The sequence below is a fragment of the Rhinopithecus roxellana genome, chromosome 13 (assembly GCF_007565055.1).
Source record: "Rhinopithecus roxellana isolate Shanxi Qingling chromosome 13, ASM756505v1, whole genome shotgun sequence".
NCBI lineage: Eukaryota > Metazoa > Chordata > Mammalia > Primates > Cercopithecidae > Rhinopithecus > Rhinopithecus roxellana.
In genome coordinates, this window is record NC_044561.1 from 111,351,619 (window position 1) to 111,378,139 (window position 26,521).

General features: G+C 46.7%; 1 protein-coding gene across 1 annotated transcript; it reads left to right on the plus strand.

Moving 5' to 3' along the window:
- Nucleotides 1-556: 556 nt before the first annotated feature.
- Nucleotides 557-25,774, plus strand: FAM83D (family with sequence similarity 83 member D). Its single transcript, XM_010355355.2, has 4 exons — nt 557-1,163; nt 13,865-14,032; nt 19,764-19,888; nt 24,043-25,774. Exons 1-4 carry the CDS (start codon nt 588-590, stop codon nt 25,022-25,024), a joined length of 1,851 nt encoding a protein of 616 aa, XP_010353657.1. The 5' UTR covers nt 557-587; the 3' UTR covers nt 25,025-25,774.
- Nucleotides 25,775-26,521: the final 747 nt, after the last annotated feature.

Consider the following 26,521-nt stretch of genomic DNA (forward strand, 5'->3'; position numbering starts at 1 on the left):
ACCAGTCAGTAAGCATGGTTATGCTCTTTTTGTTTTTTTCTCCAGCCCTGTAGGGCTGCCGGGGTGCAGGTGCAAAGTAGGATATAACCAGGGTTGGCTGGAGTTTTACAAGGCAAAAACCGATGAAATGGGAGAAGACTACCCGAGGGTGTAATCAAAGGAGCGGTCCTAATATGATAAGCCGGTATTTTTTTAATGAATGAATACATGGTTAAAGGCAAGGGATAAAGGCGATATGGTTGGCCATGCCAAAGCTCTGAGAGCCTAGGAGCAGCGTGGCCAACGTGTCTGGAAGCCGGCATCTGCCTCTCCTCACTGCCTAGGCCTGACTGTCCCGGGCCTTGTATGGCCGCGCTGTGAGGTGGCCGGCAGGGGGCGCCCTGGGATGGCCAGGAGCCCGGCTCTCCCCGCTCTGTCCCTGCTCTGCGGCCCGTCTTGCCCCTGCAAGTTTAAATTCCGCTTAGCAACCCCAGCATCGCAGCCAATAACGCATGAGGGGGCGGAACTGTAGAGGTTTGCGCCCCGCCTCGCTCCGCTATTGGAAGGAATACAGCCAATGGGAGAATCGAGGCGGGGAGGTGCGGCCAATGGCGCGGGTCTGTTTGATTCAAAGGTTGCCTATAAAGTGGGCCTGCAGGCTGGTTCTTGTCCGAGGGCTGTGGCGTCCGAGTGCCGCTATGGCTCTGTTGTCCGAGGGCCTGGACGAACTGCCGGCTGCCTGCCTGTCTCCGTGCGGGCCGCCCAACCCGGCCGAGCTGTTCAGCGAGTCACGGCGCCTGGCTCTGGAGGAGCTGGTGGCCGGCGGCCCCGAAGCCTTCGCGGCCTTCCTGCGACGCGAGCGCCTGGCTCGCTTCCTGAACCCCGATGAGGTGCAAGCCATCCTGCGCGCGGCGGAGAGGCCGGGAGAGGAGGGCGCGGCGGCGGCGGCGGCGGCGGCCGAGGACTCATTCGGCTCCTCACATGACTGCTCGTCGGGCACCTACTTCCCCGAGCAGTCGGACCTGGAGCCGCCGCTGCTGGAGCTCGGCTGGCCCGCCTTCTACCAGGGCGCCTACCGCGGCGCCACGCGCGTCGAGGCGCACTTCCAGCCCCGCGGCGCGGGCGAGGGCGGCCCCTACGGCTGCAAGGATGCTCTGCGCCAGCAGCTCCGCTCTGCGCGAGAGGTGAGCGGCCCTCCCGGGCCCTGGGTCGCACGGGAGACCCCCTTCAAGAATGGGAAATTGAGGCCTGCTGAGAGCACAGGCCAGGGCGACTACCTCCTCAGCTCCCTACCGGAAGGGCGGGCCACGGGGTCCCAGGGTCCCCGACTCACACCCCACTCTGCGTGTCTTCCCCGGATCCCCCGGGCCGCTCCTGGTGGCAGGGGATAGTGGGGAAGCCTCGGTTCCCAAGGATAAGAGTTGTGTCCGGGTTCCATCTCCTAACGTTCATATCCTTGAAGGAGGGACCAGAAGTACTCACAGCTCCAAATTTCAGTTGAAATCAAACTTGGAAAATTGCCGATTTCCCCGGCTGTCAGCCAACGCTAGATCCCACTTTCAGGAGCTTCTTAGGAGACTCATTACCAAAGAACTTACCTAGGGAAAGTTCCAGGAAGGTGGTCTCCAGAGACAACTACGGGGCATTAGGAATCAATTATTATTGCTAATTACTTTCACGCATCTTATGTTGTAAAAAGCAGATAAACACAAGTGGCAAAGTGAGACCCCTGCCACTTTTTCTTTCTTGTCTTTTTTTTTTTTCTTCTTTGAGACAGAGTCTCGCTCTTTTGCCCAGGCTGGAGTGAAGTGGCGGGAACTCAGTTCACCGCAACCTCCGTCCCCCGGGTTTAAGTGATTCTCCTGCCTCAGCCTCCCAAGTAGCTCGGATTACAGGTGCCCGCCACCACGCCGGGCTAGTTTTTGTATTTTTAGTAGAGATGGGGTTTCACCATGTTGGCCAAGCTGGTCTCGAACTCCTGACCTCAGGTGATCCACCCGCCTCGGCCTCCCAAAGTGCTAGGATTAAGGCGTGAGCCACTGCACCCGGCCGCCTGCCGTTTTTTCTACTGCCAGAGACTGGAGGGGAAATTTGCCTCTGTGAATGAAAGGGGCAAGGAGTTTTCCATAGGCTGGGTCTGTGCCAGATTGCAGTGGTCTCCTAAAATGCAGATACATTTGCATTAGATCGGCCTCTGTATTCATAGTGGGTTTTGGTCCTACTGTCTGACTCAGTATGGCATGGTCATGGGCACGGTGGAGGTCTTGTCTGCTTGCCAGCCTCGATGAAGCTGCAGCAGGGTGCTGGGGATCAAGGAGGAAGAAGGCAGGCTGCATGTGGGTGTGGCAGATACAGTATGGTGGCAGACACCTTGGTCTGGAACCATGGTCAGGTTGCTTGCTGACTGGCAGTGCCCGGCTTCCTGGCTGTCTGCCTGTGCCAGGGACATGGCAGATAAAGCCCCAGCCGTGGTAAGACTTGTGAGGGCTGGTACATGAGTGTGTCTGACTGTGGGTGAAGATACCAGTGCATTGTCAGGTTGACATGTCCAAGTCCAAGCCCCAACTCTCACCAATATTCTTAATGTTCTTTCCCTGACTGGTGGGGTTGCAGTGGTAGTGGATACAGTGATCTAGTGCCTTGCTTTTGAGGGAGTGGTTGTGGGCTGCAGCTAGGCTTTTACCAGCCCTGAGGTGCTTTGGGTGAGCTGAGGGTTTTTTGATGCACCAGACATTTTCCTTGCGGGTTCAGTGAGAAGATTAAAAAGATGGAAAAGGCAGACTTGTGTAGGTATGCATTCGCAAAGCTCACCTCCAGTAGAACTTGAGCACTTGGAACCTGAAAAATGTAAAGAACTGGTCTATATAGTGAGAGCTGTGGATTGTTCTAGTCTTTTGCCCATCCCCAAATTTTAGTGATAGCAAAGGGGCACTGGAACCAGAGGCCAGAGGGAAATTAAACTCACGTGCTGGCCTGAAGAGATGGAGCCGGGAGCTCAGACTCTCCCTCATCCCACGGGCATTTTGTAATACTGACATTTCCAGATAGAACCTGCTGCCCTAGTCTAGCTACCCACAGTTCCCTCCGAGATGCTATATTTGGAATCTGGGCAGTTTTAACTAAGAAAGTTACCTTTAAATTAAATCCAATGAGTATTGGCTGGGCATGGTGGCTCAAGCCTGTAATCCCAGCACTTTGGGAGGCTGAGGTGGACGGATCACGAGGTCAGGGGTTCGAGACCAGTCTGGCCAACATGGTGAAACCCCGTCTCTACTAAAAATACACAAATTAGCAGGGCATGGTGGCACGCACCTGTAATCCCAGTTACTCGGGAGGCTGAGGCAGGAGAATTGCTCGAACCTGGGAGGTGGAGGTTGCAGTGAGCCGAGATTGTGCCATTGGACTCCAGCTCTGGGCAACAGAGCAAGACTCTGTCTTGGGGAAAAAAAAAAAAAAATCCAATGAGTATTTTCATTGGGTCAAATAGATGCCAAATTATTTGCTTACTCATTGCCTGCTGTGTATCAGACACTACCAGGCCTGGGGCCACAGAAGGCGTCAACCTTGCCAACACTTGAGGGTGGACAGTGTGCTGATGGGAAGCAGTGAGGAGTCTGCTACAGGTACTGTGGAAAGGGCTGAAGAAAGAAAGTCTGTGGAGTGGCAGCGACCTCAGAGCTGGGTTGGGCTTGCCAGACCTAGGGTATGTGGGCTGGCCCACAGGTGTTTAAGGAACTGGAATGTTTGGGGGCAGCCAAATTCCCCATAGCGGGTTAGTTGTAGGAGAGGAAGCTGGAGTAAGGGATGCTGAAATGAGTTGGGTTTGAGACAGTGCTGAATTTGAGGTCCCAGAGGCTCTTTTGTTTTTTTTAAAAAAAAAAAAAAAAAAAAAAGCCAGGCATGATATCATGTGCCTGTAGTCCCAGCTACTCAGGAGGCTGAGGCAGGAGGATCGGTTGAGTCTAGGAATTCGAGGCTGTAGTACACTATGACCATGCTGTGAATGGCTACTGTGCTCCAGCCTGGGCAACATGGGGAGACCCTGTCTCTTTAAAAAAAAAAAAAAAAAGTAATGCTTTCTATTTGCCAGGCACTGTTCTAAGTAATCCCAAGGAAGGTGCAATTATCGTCTTCATTTTACAGCTGATAGAACTGAGGCATAGAGAAGTTAAGTAGCCCCAAAGTCATGCAGCTAGAGAATGAAGGACCCTGTACTCAAATTGAGGCACAGAATGTCTGAACCACTGTTAACAACCACACTCGCTGTGGAGGATTCAGGAGCCTGTGCTCGGGTGGGGAGAGGTGACAGAGAGCAGATCTGGTGGTTGGCTAAGTGCCACCACTGTTTAAGGGCATGCATTGTGTGTCACCTTGACCACATCCTTTGAAGTCTAGTACCTGTGACAGTGAGGACCATAAAGGTGTAGGTCTCAGGCTGCTTTCAGGATGAAATGAAAAGCTGTTCTGCATTGGTGTTGTGATGGCAAAGGTACCTAATGGTGATATGATTGAGCACTGAGAATGGGTCAGTTTCTGTGCTAAACCCTTGACCTGAATTACCTCATTTAACTCTCCAAACCCTGTGAGGAGGCCACAATTAAGAAAAGACCGGGCACAGAGAAGTTAAGTAACTTGCCCAAGATCACACAGTTAGCATGGGACAGAGCTGGGCTCAAGCCCAAGTCTGTCTAGTTCTGGCTCTGAAGCTCACGTTTTTTTTTGTTGTTGTTGTTATTTATTTTTTTTAAGACAGAGTCTTGCTCTGTCACCCACGCTGGAGTGCAGTGGCATGATTTCAGCTCACTGCAACCTCCATCTCCTGGGTTCAAGTGATTCTCCTGACTCAGGCTCCCGAGCAGCTGGGATTACAGAAGCACACCACCAAGCCCAGCTAAATTTTGTAGGGTTTTTTTTTTTTTTTGAGACAGAGTTGCTCTTGTTGCCCAGGCTGGAGTGCAGTGGCACAGTCTCGGCTCACTGTAACCTCTGCCTCCCGGGTTCAAGCGATTCTCCTACCTCAGCCTCCCAAGTAGCTGGAATTACAGGCGCCTGCCACTAATTTTTGTATTTTTAGTAGAGACGGGGTTTCACCATGTTGGCCAGGCTGGTCTTGACCTTGTGATCCACCCGCCTCAGCCTCCCAAAGTGCTGGGATTACAGGCGTAAGCCACTGTGCCCGACCACTGAAGCCCACACTCCTAATCCCTACACAGCCTCCCTGCCATGAGGAAGGATTGGAGCTTTGTTGGTTTTCAACAGGCTGAAGGTTTGTAACAGTTGAAGATTGGGACTTTTTAATTTCCATGTTGTGTATTCTATAAACAGGAAAATGACAGTGACTAGACCTGTCCTTTTCAGGAAGAAAACGAGGTGGTCAGTTTTTAGAGGAGGAGGCATTAAGGCTGGCAGAGAACCTCCTCAACCCATCAAGTGGGGAAGGTGGTTCATGATGCCAGAAGAATATAGGTCTCTGGGTTTAGGTTTTGTAAACTAGAGTACGTTTTCCTTTCCTTGGGAAAGATAGAGCCAGATAGATGCTTCTGGTACCTGGAGCAGAGGGATCTATGGGAATCTTTTGGTGGGTGAATGAAGGAACTTTGAATGCCACGTGAAGGGTCCCACTTAACCCCAGAGGTTGGGGCCAGGCTGCAGTAGAGCAGGGTCAGAGCTCAGTGTTTGCCCCGTGCAGCTTTATTTGCCCTCACTAAGGTGGTCTGAGGACCACCTTGCATCTTCAGGAGTGTCTCTGGAAGGAGCCAGAATATGAAGCTCCTTGACCAGAGTATAGGCACAGGAAGCCAGGGTTACTTGGTAAATGGCAGGGCCTAATCCTGGCTTTGCAGCCTAAATGGCTGGTTCTAGCCTAGGTTTTATCCAGCAGCTCTCTGACCACACAGAATTACTCAGTGTGTCTGATACATAAAAGGTGCTCAGTAAATACTGTAGGGGCCTATTATGTGCAGCTTTGCTCCATTCAGCTACATGCTTTGAGGAGGAATAAAGGGCGGGGGGAGGGAGTGGGAGGTAGGAAGAAAAGTAGTTCAGGTGATTCTGTCTGCCTTTCTACTCAGCAAGTATTTGTCCCTGGGTGGCTGTGCCTGGGGGTTGTGAATCTGCCAGCCCCTTCCTTGACACTGTTCCTATATACCTTTCAAAGTGTGGGCATTCTGCCACACTAAATGAGGTACAGTGTTTAAAAACAAATAGTTTGGCCATGCGTGGTGGCTCATGCCTCTAAACCTAGTGTTTTGGGAGGTCAAGGCTGGAGGATTTCTTGAGGTCAGGAGTTTGAGACCAGTCTGGGCAACATAGTGAGATCCCGTCTCTACAAAAAGTTAAAAAATTAGCTGGGTGTGGTGGCATGTGCCTGTAGTTCCAGCTACTCAGGAGGCTGAGGCAGGAGGATTACTTGAGCCCAGGAGTTGGAGGCTATAGTAAGCTATGATCATGCCACTGCACTCCAGCTTAGGTGACAGAGCAAGACCCTGTTTCTAAAAAATAAATAAAAACACAATTATGTGTAGCATGGCTTGAATACAAGCTGGCTGCTTACCAGGTGCTTAGGCGAGCTTCCCCAAAACTGGAGGAAATACTGCTTTGAACCTTTTGAGAACCCGTATGTTTGCTTCCTAAGGAAGTTTTCGGATAGTCTTGAATTATGCAGGATATTTTCCCCACGTACTTGCTCTAGGTCCACCCCTCCACTACTGTATCTATTGATGACTCATTCAGCTTTTTGCCTCTGTTGCTATGTGAACTGGGATTTGGCTGGGCTGTGGCCCCTTGCCTGGAAGGGCTATGTAGTGTCATTTTGGCAATGTGCTCATGAATTGGCTGTCCAGCTATTCCTGGTTTGTTGAATGGGAGTGCAGAGGCAAAGCTGGTACCACCAGGAGGTTCCGATTCCTCAGAGTCACCTTTCTTACCAGTGCCTATTCCCTATGCTCTTTTGTTCCAAAGAGGCCCCTTTTGCTATGACCTCACCCTCGGGCATCCTCTTGATAACCCAAGCGTTAGTAGTGAGGATCATTGCATTTCCAGAGAGCCCTGCCAGGAGGAGTAGCAGCTAAGGAATCTGTTGGGGGCCCCTGGCATGTACTTGGATGTATCTGAATTAAGGCTTTCCTGTTCTTGCATAACTTTCCTCTGCATTAGAGTAGAGCCTGTGTGGTGTGATCAGTTTCTGTTCCAAATGCTCGTGTCAGCCCCAAGCAGGGCTTCTCACCCTCAGCACTATTGACCTTTTGGGTTGGATAATTCTTTGTCCTGAGGGTCTGTCCTGTGCATTGTAGGATGTTGAGTAGCATCCATGGCCCCCATTCACTTGATGCCAATAGTATCCCTCACCCCAGGTAGTCATGATATTCAGTGTCTCCAGAGGGGGAAATAGGGAGTTACTGATGAATGGGCACAGAGTTTCTGTTTGGGGCTATGAAAAAGTTTTAGAAACAGATAGCCTGGGCATGGTGGCTCACGCTTGTAATCCCAGCACTTTGGGAGGCTGAAGTGGGTGGATCATGAGGTCAGGAGTTCGAGATCAGCACAGCCAAGATGGTGAAACCCATCTCTACTAAAAATACAAAAATTAGCCGGGCATGGTGGCAGGTAACTGTAATCCCAGCTGCTCGGGAGGCTGAGGCAGAGAATTGCTTGAACTTGGGTGGCGGAGGTTGTAATGAGTCGAGATTGCTCCACTGCACTCCAGCCTGGGCAAAAGAGTGAGACTCTGTCTCAAAAAAAAAAAAAAAAAAAGAAAAAGAAAAACAGATAGTAGTGATGGTTTTGAAAGTAATTATTGCCACTACGTTGTACACTTAAAAATTATTAAGATGGCAAACTTATCTATTTTACCACGATAAAAAATGTCTCCAGACATTGCTAAATGCCCTCTGGGGGCAAAATCGCCCCCAGTTGTGAACTAACTGACATATCTTTGAATGTGTGCAGATCTTTGGTGGAATTCCAAGCATGTTGTACACCTGACCTCACTTTATGACTCTGGGAGGGGAGGGAGGGAAACTGAGGTGCAGTGAGAAGGGGTAATCGGTACGAACTTCCTGCTTCACACAAAGGAAGAAGAGCTGGAATGAGAACTGGAATGACTGGCCCTGAGGGGCCTCTTGGGGCTGCACATGTGCCTGGTCAGAGCCCAGACCTGCCCATTGAGTGTGTATGAATCACTGACTTTGAAGAGCTGGAAGGGGCCTTGTTTCAAGGACACTGAGACTCAGATGGAATGGCTTGTCCAGGGATAGTGACAGAATTGGGACTAAGAATATGAGTAGCTGCCATTTGAGGGCTTTCCATATGCTAGGAACTGCCAGTAAACACTATGAGGTAGGTAGTCTCAATCATCCGTGGTGAGCTTGAGCCCATGCACTTCATGGGCTAAGCTACTGAGCCTTTAGTGTTCGTTCTAAGCTCCCAATCATGTGAAGAATTGCCCATTAAACTTGTTTGGAATGATATAAAATACTGAGTGTAGTACTTTTCTTAGATGACTGCAGAGTCACACAGACCTGGGTTGAAATTCTAGCCCTTGTACTTGCTTAAGTTTGTCACCTTGAATAAGTTACTTAACCTCTTCAAGCTTTGGCTTTCTCATCTATAGATTGTGGATGATAGGTAATGGGGTTTTGAAATCTCTAGATAGCACTTTTGAGCTTTTGTGCAAGAAGGCAAGCAGAAAAGAGTTCAGTTCTACTTGGCAAGTAACATAAACAGGGTCTGTGACCTTCCCAGAGACCAAGAAGGCCATCATGATGTCTGCTGTTCAACTACATAGGTTCCCAAGTCCCTTGCTACAAATCAGGAGGGGATAGGAAGAAGGACTGAGAGAGATAGGCTTGTGATTTGTCACCTGAGATGATGTGCACAGGTGCAGTTGCTCCAGATATGGCTGGAGAAGTGCAGGAACAGTGAGGTGCTGCATTAGGCTGGCCATTAGGCCCCTGACCAGCTGGATGCGTCCTCCTCACATCTCCTGTTGTAACTGACTTGCACTGAGTTGCAAATTGCAAATGGGTGTTGATCCTGGAAGGGACTCTTGAAAGTCACCACTCTCATGACTTTCTAGCCCTTAGAGAGTGGGTGGGCTCCACGTAGCACAGACTGGGAGAGTGCCATGACTGTGGGCACTTGATGTGCAAGGGCTGCCTGCCTTCCAGACATGCCTTTGTCCTTCGCACATTATGCCTCAGGAGTGGGAGCAGTGGCCAATTTCCACATCAGTATTCAAGTCCAGGTGTATTTCTGGGCCCACAGGATTCAGCATGAGCACCAGACACCTAGGAGATGCATCCTGGCTTGGAAAGCAGGACTCGGCCGGTTAGTGGATGAGTCCAGGTCATTGCTCAGCTCAGTGAACAGAGTGTCCCTTCAGTCTAGCCCCAGGTCTAATTCAGCTACGCAGGAATTGGTTGCATGAGGGCTGGGACACAGGAATAGGGGGATGGGGATGGGGATTTGAAGGAAGACCTCCCTACTGATTGCTTCTATAGTAGGACTGTGGACTTTTCCTCTGTAAAAGACAAGTACTTTTGACTGGGCATGGTGGCTCATGCCTGGAATCTCTGCACTTTGGAAGGCCAAGGTGGGTGGATCACTTAAGCTCAGAAGTTGGAGACCATCCTGGGTAACATGGTGAGATTCTATGGCTACAAAAATTAGCCAGGTGGGGTGGCATGAGCCTGTAGTCACAGCTACTTGGAAGGCTGATGTGGGAGGATTGCTTGTGCTTCGGAGGGGGAGGTTGCAGTGAGCCGAGATCACACCACTGCACTCCATCCTGGGCGATGGGGTGGAACTTCGTTTCCAAAAACAAAAAATAGATGAATACTTTTAAGAGTCCTGCTTTAGTAACAAAGGAGGGGATGCTGGGTATAGGGGGAGTCAGGGAAAGAAAAACCTCCATCAACTCTACACACCCTGAGGGTGTTAAGGACTAGTGTTCAAATCCAACACACAGGAAAGGGTGAGGCTTTAAAACCAAACGGTGGAACAAATAGCAAATTAGGTATTTACTCACCATATAACAAAGGTGTTGCACAATTGTTTTGTTAAGTGGTGAATCAAAATTCAGCTTGGTGGTGCCTTGTGCTGTGGGCTCCTGGGCCCATGCCTCTGGCTCCAGCAGGTCTCTAATCCAGCAGCTGGGCTGGGTTTTTCTGGTCTTTGTTTCCAGAAGCACTGAGGGTACGTGTCCATTGGCCACTCTGTTACCCCTGGCTTGTCTCCTGTCTCATTAGACTGCGTTCTCGAGGGCGGGGATTGACACTAGATCCTCAGTGCTCAATACCTGCTTGCCTCGATTGGGTCCCCCCTGAAGATTTGAAAGAAGAGTGGGAAATCGGAGAGGCAAGCAGGTGTGTGCGTTTTCCTCTTTAGCTTTCTCCTGTGAGTGCTACTCTCATTCTTACACCTGCATATTCCAGACCTCTTTCTGAAGGTTTTACTGCCACCTCAAAATTCGTTTCGAAGCCCACCCCTCACTCTTGCTTCTTGTCTTGTGTTTCCTGTTTCCTTGTATCAGAATATCCCTCTCCCTGTCATCCTCAGCCCATTGCCCACTGCTGGGCTCTCCCATGGCTTCCTTCCCTCTTCTGCAACCTCATTGCTTCTTGCCTGCCACTGATTTTCCTTCTTCCCTCTTCTGCAACCCTCATTGCTTCTGCCATGTCACTGATTTTTCTTCATTTGGTCTCTAGTCCTCCTAAACATTTATTGAAGTTGCTTAACCTAAAGAATATCCACGTGACTGACGTGTTGTAGGTCCTGTGTTGGAGGAGGTGGGGCCAGACTCTGACCTATACCAGTCTCTTCTGGCATCAGTTTCTCCCATCCTGTTGGGATGATAATGAGTTCACTTTGAACTCATTACTCTTATATAGGCAATGTGGGGAAGTTTGAAACTGATTCCTCGGTTGGCATTCAGGGCCTTCTGTGATCTTGCTCATTCATCCATCTTTTCCAGTCATGTCCCGTGACTCCCTTTCATACATGCTGTACGTTCCAGCTAGACTGGTGCATACCCCGTCATTCCCTCCCTCTTCCTTTGTCATCATATGGCTTCCTGTGGGAATGCCTTCTCCTCCCTTCACTTCTCCCATGCCCTTGTCCAAATGTCCTTGTGATTCAGCTCAAATGCCATCTCCTCCAGGAAGCCTTCCCTGCTCTTATCTGGTAAGCATTTGAGTACCTATAGTGCCTATGGTCCACCACTGGAGGAGACACCTTGTTTTTGTTTTGTTTTGTTTTGTTTTTTGAGATGGAGTCCTGCTCTGTTGCCCAGGCTGGAGTGCAATGGTGTGATCTCGGCTCACTGCAACCTTCACCTCCTGGGTTCAAGTGATTCTTATACCTCAGCCTTCCTAGTAGCTGGGATGACAGGTGCATGACACCATGCTCAGCTAATTTTTTGTATTTTTAGTAGAGACAGGGTTTTACCATGTTGGCCAGGATGGTCTCAAACTCCTGACCTCAGGTAGTCCACCCACCTTGGCCTCCCGAAGCACTGGGATTATAGGCATGAGCCACCATGCCCAGCCCCCTTAGTTTAATTGCTTAGGCTATATATATCATTTTGCCTCTCTGCAGCCTGTGTCCTCTCCTTGAGGTAAGTTGGGTCTGTGTCAAATTCCTCATAGCCATCTTTCTGCCTAGTGCAGTGTGCAGCCCACGGTGGGCTCTGAGGAGGTCTTGGCTGCATAATAGCACCCGTTTCCTGCCTTGCCCTCCTGTGCTAAGCTCTTTCCATGCTTTGTTTCACTTAATCCTCACAGCAGCCCTTTGACCCAGATGCTATTAATTGTATCCTCCCGAGGAGGAAACTGAGGCTCAGAGAGATTAAGCCACTTGCCCAAGGTCACACAGCTGGTAGGTGGTAGAGCTGGGTTCTATGCCCAGATCTTTTGTCTTTAATCCCTGCTGTATGACCCGAATGAGTAGGATGAATAGGACTGTCAAAATAGAATGTGTAAAGCCAGTGGAGGATATAAACTTCAGAGGATGCCATGAGTTCAGAAAGAATGTTTCTTGTTTTTTAAATCACTGTGTTCAGTGGGTTTCAGCCTTGTTCTTTACCAAGAATAGCCCACAGCTTACAGCATCATTAAAAGGGGTGGGGAGGGAAAGGCAGCAGAAGAGTAACTGGTCTTCTTGACCCCCTCACAGCAGTGACTTCCAGGAACTGTCATTTCAAGGTCTCACATCCTAGCAGACCAGGCCCTGGAGTGTTGGAGAAAGACAGCCAAATTGCCTTTTTGTCTCTTCCTTCCTTCTTTAGTTCCCCAAATTCTTAAGGAGTAATGACTGTCATGTACTGTCCTGAGTCCTCTGGGACCACAGAAATGAATCAATCCCATTCAAGAGCCTTTGCTGCAGTAGAAGGAGTGAAACCCATAAATGAATAATCCTAACTTTCAGAAAAAGAGTTAATGTGATTCTGAGAGACAGGCTTTTACTGTTGAAATGGGGAGGAAGGAGAAACCCATATAGCTCCAGACTACAGAAGAGCTCCCAAGCCTTGGTTTCCTTAGTTAACACCCCCGGCTTCTGACTCAGTTTGTCAGGACCTGTTTCTAAGCCTGGATGTTTGGACACCCCCACTGCCTTGCCAGGAGTTTGCTGAGGACCTTGGTTTTAAGCTTGCAAAGGGTGTGATTAGAGGCATTGTGGCCGGAGCAGCCTGTCTTTAAAAGAGCGAGGAAAGCTGAGCAGTGTCTCCCTGTGTTGAACTGTCTGGACAGCTCCAGCTCAGGACTGGTAAAGTGAATAAATGAGCGGATACTAAGGGATCCTTTGTACCTTGTACTTTATGTAACATAGTCATTTAATTCTCGATACAACCCTATTTTGCAGCTCAGGAAACAGACATTTGAAATAGCTGTAATTTGCCCAAGAATGCATGGCTAAAAGGTGGCTCTTAATTGTAGTCTGATGCTAGGTGTGGAAAATCACTTGGGAGGCATGAATGGAGCCACGTTGTTGGGGAGAAGAAAGGCCTACTCTGAGCTTAAGGGCAGAATCCTTAGGAAGTATTTCCCTGTTCTTTGCTGTGGGCTTGCACTGTGGACAATACCAAAGAACTGCAGAGAGAGCCTTTTACTGAGGAGAGGCCAGTGCGGTGGAAGCCATTTGGTTAGAACCTGCCCAACAGACAGCTGATCAGGCCTGGCTGGTGGAAAGAACAGAATGTTAACAAATGTGGTATGCAGTAGGAGGGAAGCAGAAGATGGGAGAATCCATGGGCCTGCTTTGGTTGCTTTCAAGTCATGAGTTGGTGGTGAATGGGGCAGGCCTTAAAAAAGTCAGAGATTAAGATTCAAAACCAGACAATAATTTAAAAAATAGATTTCAAGAATGCTACCCCCCAGAAGGGCCCTCAGAGAGAATGTAAGGTTTTATTTACTTGTTTAATGGACAGCAAACTGAATCCTGCTGGGGAAATCTACAAGCCAAAGATAACAGTGTGTTATCCACAGAACCAGACAGCTTGCTGATCTGAATTAAGCCTGTAAGACAGGGGTTTAGTGGAGGAATAGAAGGTGAATGGAGCAGGTTCATAAGAGAGCAAGGCAGTGGATTGATCTGTATTTTTGAGAAACCTGCCAGCATGGACAGTTTAGCTGGGAGTATTAGCTCCTAGTGACAGCATGGAGTGTTAGCTAGGCCAAGTCAAGATTTGTAGGATACGGGGCCCAGGTGTCTTTGGAGGTGCAAAAGAGTCTATGGTGAGGGGAGCACCAATATTGCAGAAGCAGGAGGGAAGGATAACTGTTGGATAGGGATCATTTCCCAGTTCTGAGTGGAGTCCAGAGTCCAGACAGCATGCTGTAAGGTGGTGTCCTATAAGCTGACCATGTGCTCTTCCCCGTTTCACCTGTAGGTGATTGCAGTCGTAATGGATGCGTTCACAGACATCGACATCTTCAGAGACCTTCAAGAAATATGCAGAAAACAGGGAGTCGCTGTGTATATCCTTCTGGACCAGGCTCTCCTCTCTCAGTTTTTGGATATGTGCATGGATCTGAAAGTTCATCCTGAACAGGAAAAGGTTTGTGGTACACTATATCCAGTTTCACCACAGTCAACGAATGTGACTAAGCATCCATGATCTACAAGGTGGTTGGTGGCAGTGTCCCTGTTTACAAGGAAGGGACTGAGGATGTGAGCAAAGTCATTTGCCTGGTCTTACAGAAAATGGACAGTACCTGTGACCTGGCAATTCTCCTAGGTGTCTGTCTACCCAAGAGAAATGAAAATATAGGCCTCCACAAAAATTTGTGTATGAATTTTATAGAAGCATTATTCATAAAATCAAAGAGTGGAAACAATCCAATGCCCATCAACTGATAAGTGGATAAATGATATGTTGTCTATTTATACAATAGTGTACTATTCAACCATAAAAAGGAATGAAGTGCTGATACATGCTACAGCATGGATGAACTTGCAAACATGCTAAGTGAAGGAAGCCAGTCACAAAAGACCACATATGATATTATTCCATTAAGTCAGAATAGGGAAATCTATAGAGACATCGATTAGTGGTTGCCTAGGGTTGGGGAGTTGGAGGGAAGAACGGGGTTATTGCTAACTGATGAGAATGTCCTAAAATTGACTAACGATGATGGTGGTTGCATATATCTGTGGATATACTAAAAACTACAGAATTTGTGTTAATTGTATGATCTGTGAATTAGATCTCAATTAAGCTGTTGAAAGAAATGTTAGGATTCAAGACCTTGGCCTCTCCCCTGTACTGTCCTGCCTCTTCAATAGAGCCTGGACCAGCTCCCTTGTTGAAGACCCGAAGGCCACCCTGGAAGCTGCTGCTTTTGACAGTAGTTCCAGGAGGCTGCCCTTTTAATCACGGCAACCAGTATTTGTTGAGCTCCCACTCTGTATTTGGCACTGCTCCATGCTTTTTTTTTCTGAGACAGAGTCTTACTCTGTCGCCAAGGTGGCAGTGCAGTAGCACAATCTAGCCTCACTGCACCATCCCTCTCCCAGGTTCAAGCGATTATCCTGCCTCAGTCTCCCAAGTGGCTGGGATTACAGGTGTGCACCACCACACCTGGCTAATTTTTGTATTTTTAGTAGAGATAGGGTTTTGCCATGTTGTCCAAGCTGGTCTTGAACTCCTACCTCAGGTGATCTGCCTGCCTCGGCCTCCCAAAGTGCTGGGATTACAGGTATTAGGCCCCACCCCCAGTCTGCTCTGTGCTTTTAACAGATGTTATGTAACTGAATCCTGGCAGCAGCCCTATCAGGTAAGTGGCATCTGTGTTTCAGATCAGGAAATAGTGACATAGAGAACCCAAGTGTCCACAACTGGTGTCTGCCTCCTCCTATCTCTGCCTCCAACCCCAGTGTCTGTAATCACTATCACATGCTGCTGCTGTTCATTTCTCATTATTGTAAAATTAGATTTTATGTCTATTTCTCTGATTCTAAAAATAATCTAAGTGTTTCAATGGAAGCCTATACAACATAGCTAGCTTGGTCACTTTCATGCAAAGAAGCAAGAAAAATTGTCATATTTATTACAGAATTTTTTTTTGTTCTGTTTTGTTTTTTTGAGATGGAATTTCACACTTGTTGCCCAGGCTGGAGTGCAATGGCACGATCTCAGCTCACTGCAATCTCTGCCTCCCAGGTTCAAGCAATTCTTCTGCCTCAGCCTCCTGAGTAGCTAGGATTACAGGTGCTCGCCACCACACCCAGCTAATTTTTTGTATTTTTAATAGAGACGGGGTTTTACCATGTTGGTCAGGCTGGTCTCAAACTCCTGACCTCAAGTGATCCACCCGCCTTGGCCTCCCAAATTGCTGGGATTACAGGCGTGACCCACCCACGCCTGGCCCAGAATTTGTTTTTTGAAAATTAAGCAACCCATCGCTTCTCAGCCTTTTGGCTAAGATCAAGTGTAAAAATTAGGCAACTTAACCTGTGAGCTTCAGAACTTTATTTGTTCATCACCTATCTGAGCATCTATTATGCACCGGGTACTAGATATAAAGCAGTCAGCAAAACGAATTTAGTCTTTGGTACTGTAAGTTATTGCCTAAGAGACTAACTTACCACCTTGTTATTACCAAGCCATTTGATTTACAGAATTCAGATTCTCCCACAGAGTTCTTGTTGATTGCCTCATGATAAAGACAGGATTGGGGTTTATTTTTTTTTTTTGAGACGGAGTCTCACTCTGTCGCCCAGGCTGGAGTGCAGTGGCGCAATCTGGGCTCACTGCAAGCTCCGCCTCCCAGGTTCACGCCATTCTCCTGCCTCAGCCTCCCCAGTAGCTGGGACTACAGGCGCCCACCACCTCGCCCGGCTGGTTTTTTATATTTTTTTTTTAGTAGAGACGGGGTTTCACCGTGTTAGCCAGGATGGTCTCGATCTCCTGACCTCGTGATCCGCCCGTCTCGGCCTCCCAAAGTGCTGGGATTACAGGCTTGAGCCACCATGCCTGGCCTAGGGTTGGGGTTTAGAGACCAATTGAGATGAGACAGCCATGTAACCCAACAGGTGGTTAGAAAATGAGGCCAGGTGGACCCAAGGAAGATACACTTTGGCATGGAAAAGAACATTATCATCTAGCCAGGTGAAGAAATTGAAGGTGTCAGTGTTTAATTTCAAGGCGCTCTTTCTATAATTAAAGCTGTGCATTAGCAGAGAAATCACAGAATTGTTCTGGCCACAACTTTGATCAAGTGATTTTCTCTGATTTATCTACTAGACAGAAATCTATGAGCAGGTACCGGTTCAGGTGCCTACTGTTGGTTGCTGCCTTCATAGGTGTCCAGATCCTCTGTAGGGGTATTTAAGAAGGCCTATTTCTCTGGCTTCCCCGGTTTTTGTGGTCTTACTCCTTCCTGGGGAAGCACTGTCTTCCCTGGTTGCTTGTGTCTCCTGTGCCTGTCTGTGCTAGTGAATTTGTGCCCTTGCCGTATGGGGGCTGATTTCCCCATGCTTTGCCTCTGTAGCTGGTTCAGAATGTTGGGTTGTGCTGTCTGTAGGAACTTGGTCACACATTGATGTGCAGGTACTCACAAGTGCTTTGGCCATGATCACAGAGGTGTGTACAACATGCAGATGTGTGTCAAAGGGAAAGATACACAAAACCACACCTAATCTGCCCATAATGGTATGTTTTATGCTTATTATATGCTGATCCTTTAAGACTTGGCTCAGGGATCATCACCTCCTCCAGGAAGCTCTCCTCCCACCAAGTCCAGGTGTATCTCTATGACATTTCCTAGTTGTCTTTTTTTTTTTTAATTTTTATTTTGAAATAATTTAAGATTTATAAAGAAGTTACAAAAATAATGTAAGAAATTCCTGAATACTCTTAGTCCAAGTTCTCTACATGTTAACATCTTACAAACCTTAGTACAAATAACAAAATCAGGAAATAAACTTGATATCAATACTATCTAATTTACAAAGTTATACATTTCCCGGTCATTCCACTAATGCCCTTTTTCTGGTCCAGGATCCAATCCAGTCTAGGATCACACCTTACATTTAGTTGTCAAGTCTCCTGCATATCATTTAATCTGGAACTGTTTCTCCATCTTTCTTTGTCTTTTAGGGTCTTGACCCGCCCGCCTCCCCAACTGCCCCCACTTCATTTTTTTTTTTTTTTTTTTTTAAAGAAATGAGGTCTCACTATATTGCCTAGGCTGGTCTTGAACTCCTGGACTCAACTGATCCCCTTGAATCAATTAGCCTCCCAAGTAGCTGGAACGACAGACATTTGCCACTGTGCCCGGCTGGGGCTTGACACCTTTAAAGAATACTAGCTAGCAGGGCATGGTGGCTCACGCCTGTAATCCAAGCACTTTGGGAGGCCGAGGTGGGCGGATCACCTGAGGTCAGGAGTTTGAGACCAGCTTGGCCAACATGGCGAAACCCCGTCTCTACTAAAAATACACAAAAATTAACTGGGCTTGGTGGCAGATGCCTGTAGTCCCAGCTACTTGGGATGCTGAGGCAGGAGAATCACTTGAACCTGGGAGATGGAGGTTGCAGTGAGCCGAGATCATGCCACTGCACTCCAGCCTGGGCAACAGAGTCAGACTCCACCTCAGGAAAAAAAAAAAAAAAACTAGCCAATTTTTTGTAGAATTTGGGTTTGTCTGATGTTTTCTCAAAGTTAAATTCAGATTACGCATTTGATAAGAAGACCACAGAAGTGGTATTATGTCTTGCCATAGTTTTGTTTTGTGTTTTATTTTTAGCTTATTTTGAATATTGATAGATTAACGGAAGTTGCAAAGATTGCACAGAAAAGTTTCATGTACCCTTCACCCAGTTTCCCCAAATGTTACATCTTATGTAACTTATGGTACAATGTCAAAACCTGGAAATTGACATTGGTACAATGTGTGTATACAGCTTTGTGCCATGTTATCATCATGCATGCACATCCAGACAGCAGTTTCCATCACCACAAAGATCTCCCTCCTCCTTCTCCTTTATATAGTCACATCACTCCCCTCTCTTTAACCCCTAGCAACCACTAATTTGTTCTCTATTTCTATAATTTTGTCATTTACAGTCTATTATATAAATGGAATTATACAGTATGTAACTTTCAAGATTGGCTTTTTTCCCCTCATCACAGTGCTTTTGAAATCCATCCAAGTTGTGCATGTATCAACAGTTTGTTCCTTTTCATTGCTGAGTATTTATGGTATCTTATACCATTCAGCCACTGAAGGACATTTGGATAGTTTCCAGTTTTTGTCTATTATGAATAAAGTTGCTGTGAACATGTGTAGAGGTTTTGTGTGGATATAGGTTTTCATTTCTCTGGATGCTGTTACGTGTTATTGTAGTTTCTAAATCATTCAATTAGTTTCTCTCTCTTATTCTAGTCCTTGAAGGTAAGGAGCATGCCTTACATCTCTGTTGTCTCAGGGCTTGGCACATAGTAGGGGCTCTCTATGTTTATGGAATCAATGAGTCAAACAAAAATGTTACACATTTAATTTAAATGTGTAAGATTTCTAATGATATAGAGCCCCTGGTCTGCTCCAGAGAATGCAAATTGTTGTAGTATTTTGTATGCCATTGTTTATACATTTATGTGTGTCATTTTACAGGAATAATTATGCATACATGTGCAATATATCGCCCCAGCATACCACCACCAGTGTACCTTTTTGGTAATTATGTATTTGTAGGAGATGTGACATTGCTCATTAAGCCATATGTGATATGAGTGTTTCTGCCTCAGCATGCCTGTACTAGAGAACGCCTATCCTATGTTCCTCTTCTCCATACCCATTATGGTGTTGAGGGTGAGTGAGGATGGACTGGTACTCTGACGTGATACCATTAAACAAACAAGTTGGAGGAAAATCAGCTTAGCTTCTTTCAGATTTTGTTAAAATATTCTTTATTACTGGCGTGTTTTCTTTGATGATTTTATCCCACACGTTTTGCTTCAGAATCATTTCTCGAATTCTGTTGTTTAGTATCCCAAAAAGGTTCGAAAAGAAGGCATACACACATGAACTAAGGGTCTCAAAAGTAAATATAAGAAAAGAACAGATGAGAAGAAGGACCAAATGTAGACGTAACATCACTTGAGGCTTGAGAACTGTCTGGCTAGTGTACCGTGTGTACTGTCACTAAATGGTAACCCGAAGCCACGCATCTGCCAATAATTGTATCTGGGAATTGTAAACTCAGCCTTTTTGTCCTAATCATTTGCTCAACGGATGAGTATTGCTGAATTGTTCGTTTACATTTCTCCCACTCCCCACCAACAGTTGATGACAGTTCGGACTATCACAGGAAATATCTACTATGCAAGGTCAGGAACTAAAATTATTGGGAAGGTTCACGAAAAGTTCACCTTGATTGATGGCATCCGCGTGGCAACAGGCTCCTACAGGTACGTTTCTAACCCATCCAAGGCTTATTAATCTAAACTCTTAAGAAGAAGCATGTCATGTAAAGGTAAAAGCCTTTTCCTCTCAATGGGAGCCTGTATGGCCATGCATTCTGATATGCACGCATCTGTGTATACGAGCTGGTTATCAAAGCCTCCTGTTAGAGGCAGTTTGGGTGGGGGTCACTTCCCCTGTCTTGTAGTCCATAGATTAAAATGCAGAAGTTGAACTTGTATTGAGACAACACAGTCAGCAAGTCCTAGATTTCAAGCCTTGACCCAGGTCTGCAGGGGATGAATTGGGGGTTAACAGCAACACACAATCTGGAATCCTGGTTCCTTAGGGCTCTGGACCTAGCTTACCCTGGTCACTCGAAGGTAGGGGCAGTTGCAGGCATCTCCATTAATGTTGAAGGCAGAGCCAGAGCTGTCAGCTTTAGACTCAAATCCTGTATGTTGCTTCAAGCCTTGTAATTTAGCAGTTTAGTCTAGAAAATACTGATTATGTTTCTGACCCACCTTTGAAGTCTCACATTGGCAATGGCATCTTAAGGTAGAGAGCAGGGAGGTTGAAGAGAGGGTGGGGATAATGAGTGGTTTACATCAGTCTCTAGAATTTGTGCCATTTTTACGTATGTGGCTCCAATGGTTGTATGTTTTGCTGCCTCTGCAGTAGATTGTCTTTAATGGTTTGCATGAGGTGTGTCTGTAGAATTTTAAAAAGAGACCGGGCGCGGTGGCTCAAGCCTGTAATCCCAGCACTTTGGGAGGCCGAGACAGGCAGATCACGAGGTCAGGAGATCGAGACCATCCTGGCGAACACGGTGAAACCCCGTCTCTACTAAAAAATACAAAAAAAACTAGCCGGGCCAGGTGGTGGGCGCCTTTAGTCCCAGCTACTCAGGAGGCTGAGGCAGGAGAATGGCATGAACCCGGGAGGCGGAGCTTGCAGTGAGCTGAGATCCAGCCACTGCACTCCAGCCTGGGTGACAGAGCGAGACTCCATCTCAAAAAAAAAAAAAAGAATTTTAAAAAGAAAACCCCATTTTTGAAGAAACATACAACCCTGAGTGATAATTACGTGTCAGCCCTGGGTAAAGGTAGAAATGTGAAGACTTGTGGAAGATGAAGCAGTAAGATCAAGAAAATTTTGACACCTTTTTAAACAATACTCTCATTGCTCAGAATAAAATTTGAACTTTCTTCACCAAAGAGGCTGTTGGAAAAAACAAATACAAACTCTTTTTCTTGGAATTTCCTTTTGTGAGAAGTTTATTAAAAAAAAAATTTTTTTTAACCCAAGTAGGATTTATCTATATTAACCAAACTTAACTACAAATGGTTTTTGGCTGTTCTAAAATATAAAAACTACCCTCTTCAAATGAAATTGATGACAATGATAGCTTCCATTTGTTGAGGATGTTTTATAATCTTGGTGTTGGATAGGTGTTTTATTTACATTACCTCATCGAAGGCTTTCTTTTCTTTTCTTTTTTTTTTTTTTGAGATGGAGTCTTGCTCTGTTGCTCAGGCTAGAGTGCAGTGGCACCATCTTAGCTCACTGCAACCTCTGCCTCTCAGGTTCAAGTGATTCCTGTGCCTCAGCCTCCCGAGTAGCTGGGACTACAGCCATGCCACCATGACTGGCTACTTTTTGTATTTTTAGTAGAGATAGTGTTTCACCGTGTTGGCCAGGATGGTCTCAGACTCCCGACCTCAAGTGATCCGCTGGCCTTGGCCTCCCACAGTGCTGGGGTTACAGGTGTGAGCCACTGCTCCTGGCCTCATTGAAGGCTTTCAAAAGAATCTTCCTTCTCAGGCTTTGAAGGCAGTTTTCAGGGGGACTTTGGATTAGCCAGATTTTTGGTTACAGGAGACAGAGTTGACTGTGTTTTATGATCTCTATTTGAAACCTATTTCCGGTACAAATACCACCATTAGTGGGGTGATGGCGAGTGTCAGCTAACTCTCAAACGTACTGACTTGAAGAACTTGGAAGGAAGCATAGGAAGTTACAGTTGGTTTTCAGTTCACCTTGACCTAGGACCCACACACTGATCAGAACACTGTCTCCTGGTTCTGATGTTTTCGAGTTGATTTTTGTTCTTAGGCAGGCTCTCCCTTTGAAGTCAACAATCTTGGCTTTCTTTTTTTTTTTTTTTGAGACAGTCTTGCTTTGTTGTCTAGGCTGGAGTGTAGTTGCACGATCTTGGTTCACTGCCAGCTCCGCCTCCCGGGTTCACGCCATTCTCCTGCCTCAGCCTCCTGAGTAGCTGGGACTACAGGTGCCCGCCACCACGCCCGGCTAGTTTTTTTTTTTTGTATTTTTAGTAGAGACTGGGTTTCACCGTGTTAGCCAGGATGGTCTCGATCTCCTGACCTCGTGATCCGCCTGCCTCGGCCTCCCAAAGTGCTAGGATTACAGGCGTGAGCCGCTGCACCCGGCCAGATCCTGGCTTTCTTACATGGTCTTTAGTAGCTGTCTCCCAAAGGGTGAAACTCTTTCACTCAGAATTGCTATCAATCCCTTCTGTCAGAATCCATTTGACAAAGAAAAAAGAAATCTCTAAAAAATTACTTGGCTCGGGTGGGATTACATGCCCAACCTGAATGAATCCCTGCATCCAAGGGAATAAGATACTCTGGCCAGTCTGGACCATATGCCTGCCCCTATTGTGGTTGGAGAGAGTATGATAATGAAAGCTTTCTGGGGTACAGATGGGTGTGAGTTCTGCTAGCAGACAAGGGAGGCGGGGAAGGGACACTGGACAGGCAAGGGCATATGGCCACTAATCAGCTCTAACATGTTTTGAGCCATGGTGTTTTGTGAAAATGGCAGCATAGCCCCATGACTGTGGGTCCTCCACTGTTAGTGAGGAAGACTGCTTCAACAGCCACAAGGACAAGCTTGAGGGCAGGAAGGCATGTTACCACTCAAACAGTAGCAAGGAGCAGGGCATTAGCAATTCATAGGGCCTGGGGCCTGATCTGGGGTCCATTAGTAGCTCCCCACTGTGATTATCCCTTTATCTGGTTTCCTTACCTTTAAAATGGGGGTGCTGGCCTAGTTTTCTTACCTTTAAAATGGGGATGCTGGCCTAAATACTTACAAGCCCTAGTTTTATTTTTAATTAATTAATTAGGCCGGGCGCGGTGGCTCAAGCCTGTAATCCCAGCACTTTGGGAGGCCGAGACTGGTGGATCACGAGGTCAGGAGATCGAGACCATCCTGGCTAACACGGTGAAACCCCGTCTCTACTAAAAAATACAAAAATCTAGCCGGGCGAGGTGGTGGGCGCCTGTAGTCCCAGCTACTCCCTCCGGAGGCTGTGGCAGGAGAATGGCGTAAACCCGGGAGGCGGAGCTTGCAGTGAGCTGAGATCCGGCCACTGCACTCCAGCCTGGGCAACAGAGAGAGACTCCGTCTCAAAAAAAAAAAAAAAAAAAAAAAAAAAAAATTAATTTATTTTTTGACATGGAGCCTCACTCTGTCATAGAGTGTGCAGTGGCACGACCTCGGCTCACCACAACCTCTGCCTCCTGGGTTCAAGCAATTCTCCCACCTCAGCCTCCTGAGTAGCTAGAATTACAGGCATGCACCACCACGCCTGGCTAATTTTTTGTGTTTTTACTGGAGACAGGGTTTCCCCATGTTGAGCAGGTTGGTCTCGAATTCCTGACTTCAAGGGATCTGCCCGCTTTGGCCTCTCAAAGTGCTGGGATTACAATCGTGAGCCACCTCACCTGGCCCCCTTTCTAGTTTTTAAAAACTCTGAGGCAAGGACCAGGTAAGGTGGCTCATGCCTGTAATCCTAGCACTTTGGAAGGCTGAGGTTGGAGGACTGCTTGAGCCCACGAGTTCAAGACCAGTCTGAGCAATATAGCAAGACCCCATCTCAAAAAAAAAAAAAATCCCTCTGAGGCTGAGCATTTAGTGTGTTTGTTAAACAGATGGCCTTTTTACTTTTATGGTAATACATATATGTGTTATATATATGTTAAGGCTAGTTAAATGCATGCAAATGTTAGGTATTGTATCACCAAAGTTGTGACCCTTATGTGGCAAGATACCTGTGCTATATTATTCAGATGGACAGTGAGTAAACCAAAATTGCTCATCCTTACCAGCTGCTGTTTGTTTCTTTTTAATCCTTAAGTTTTACATGGACAGATGGCAAATTAAACAGCAGTAACTTGGTTATTCTGTCTGGCCAAGTGGTTGAACACTTTGATCTGGAGTTCCGAATCCTGTATGCCCAGTCCAAGCCCATCAGCCCCAAACTCCTGTCTCACTTCCAGAGCAGCAACAAGTTTGATCACCTCACCGACCGAAAACCACAGTCTAAGGAGCTCACCCTGGGCAACCTGCTGCGGATGCGGCTGGCTAGGCTCTCAAGTACTCCCAGGAAGGCGGACCTGGACCCAGAGATGCCCGCAGAGGGCAAGGCAGAGCGTAAGCCCCATGGCTGTGAGTCCTCCACTGTTAGTGAGGAAGACTACTTCAACAGCCACAGGGATGAGCTCCAGAGCAGAAAGGCCATTGACGCTGCCACTCAAACAGAGCCAGGAGAGGAGATGCCAAGGCTGAGTGTGAGTGAGGTGGGAACACAAACCAGCATCACCACAGCATGTGCTGGGACGCAGACTGCAGTCACCACCAGGATAGCAAGCTCTCAAACCATGGTTTGGTCCAGGTCGACCACCACTCAGACTGACATGGATGAGAACATTCTCTTTCCTCAAGGAACTCAATCTACGGAAGGGTCACCAGTCTCAAAAATGTCTGTATCGAGATCTTCCAGTTTGAAGTCTTCCTCCTCTGTGTCTTCCCAAGGCTCTGTGGCAAGCTCCACTGGCTCTCCCGCTTCCATCAGAGCCACTGACTTCCACAATCCTGGCTATACCAAGTACCTGGGCACCCCCCACATGGAACTGTACTTGAGTGACTCACTTAGAAACTTGAACAAAGAGCGGCAATTCCACTTCGCTGGTATCAGGTCCCGGCTCAACCACATGCTGGCTATGCTGTCAAGGAGAACACTCTTTACTGAAAACCACCTTGGCCTTCATTCTGGCAATTTCAGCAGAGTTAATTTGCTTGCTATTAGAGATGTAGCACTTTATCCTTCCTATCAGTAACTGCTCTGTGTTCAGACTCCTGGTTTCTTCCAGGCTTACAGTGGACATCATCAGCTTCCTGCTTTAAAAACTATCTATGATCCCTAATTGCCTTTCTTTTACCTTTTCTTTTACCTGACTTTGTCACCTTTGTTGTCTTTGAATTCTATAGGCTGCCTATTATTTTACATGCTTTGTTTTGTTTTTGTCATGTATGTACCAGGTATTGGTTTTATGGTTTAAACACTATGGATACAGGTTTTTTGGGGGTTTTTTTTGCACAATTTTAATAGTCATGCACTACATAATGATGTTTCGGTCAACGACAGACCACGTATATGATGGCAGTCCCGTAAGATTATAATGCCGTATTTTTACTATACCTTTTCTATGTTTAGATACAAATACTATGATGTTACAGTTGCCTACAGTATTCAGAGCAGTAACATGATGTACACGTTTGTAGCCCAGGAGAAGCTGGCTATACCATACAATCTAGGTGTGTAGTAAGTTATACCATCTAGGGTTCCGTAAGTACACTCTGTGCTGTTTGCACAAGGACGAAGTCACCTAAGAACACATTTCACAGAATGTATCCCTATCATTGGGCAACATGTGACTGTATTAATCTCTTAAGAAGAATGCTTAGGTGTTCTAACTCAGGTGAGAGATGAAATATGTTTTGCATTTTTCTTAGGTTGTATGCTCTTCTGCTTTAAAGGTTTGAATTACCAGCATTTTTGTGATCAAAATCCTATTTAGAAAAAATAAAACTACTTTTTGTTTATCTCTTTAGAGTATCTGTGTTCTTAGCATTAAATAAATATAAACTTGTGTTTCTGTACTTTTTTCCCCCTTCTCTGACACTTTTCTCTTTAAATCTGGGAATATGTCACAAATAAATGCATCTAATAGATAATAGGTATATAGGTATCTATATCTGAAGGTTTTTAAAATAGTGTCAGGGTGAGGAAGAAGTAGATGATCCAAACTATAGAAGGGAAAACAGATCCACTTAACCTTCGTTAGCATCATGAATATTGATGTTACTTTATAGTTTGAGTGAGGAAACTGGCCAGAAATAGCAGGCCTTTGCACATGCTCTGCCTTTTCTCTTTCCAAAGAAGAAGCCTGAGCTATTTCGGTAGGTCCTTGGTACTTTGGTACTCTGTTTGTCTACCAAAGGAGGCCTTAGTGTGTGTTCCTATATTCATTCCCAGTATTAACTCTGGTGGCCCCATGGGCCTCATTTCATCAGCTGGGTGTATTGACAGTGATTTACAATCTAATATCCTAGAGTAGGGGCAAAAGAGGACACTGACAATTATCCAGGTTTCCTGGTCCAGTGGCAGGCAATGTAACTGGTTTCTACACCCTGCTAATCAGGATTGGTATGGCTGTGGAATCCTGTTTTTGTTTCATTCTCATGGACAGACAAAAGGGAAGAGAGTTAAATAATGGCTTCATCCCTCTCCTGACTTAGCTACAGCAAACAAGATCTACAGCAGGGAAAGGCAT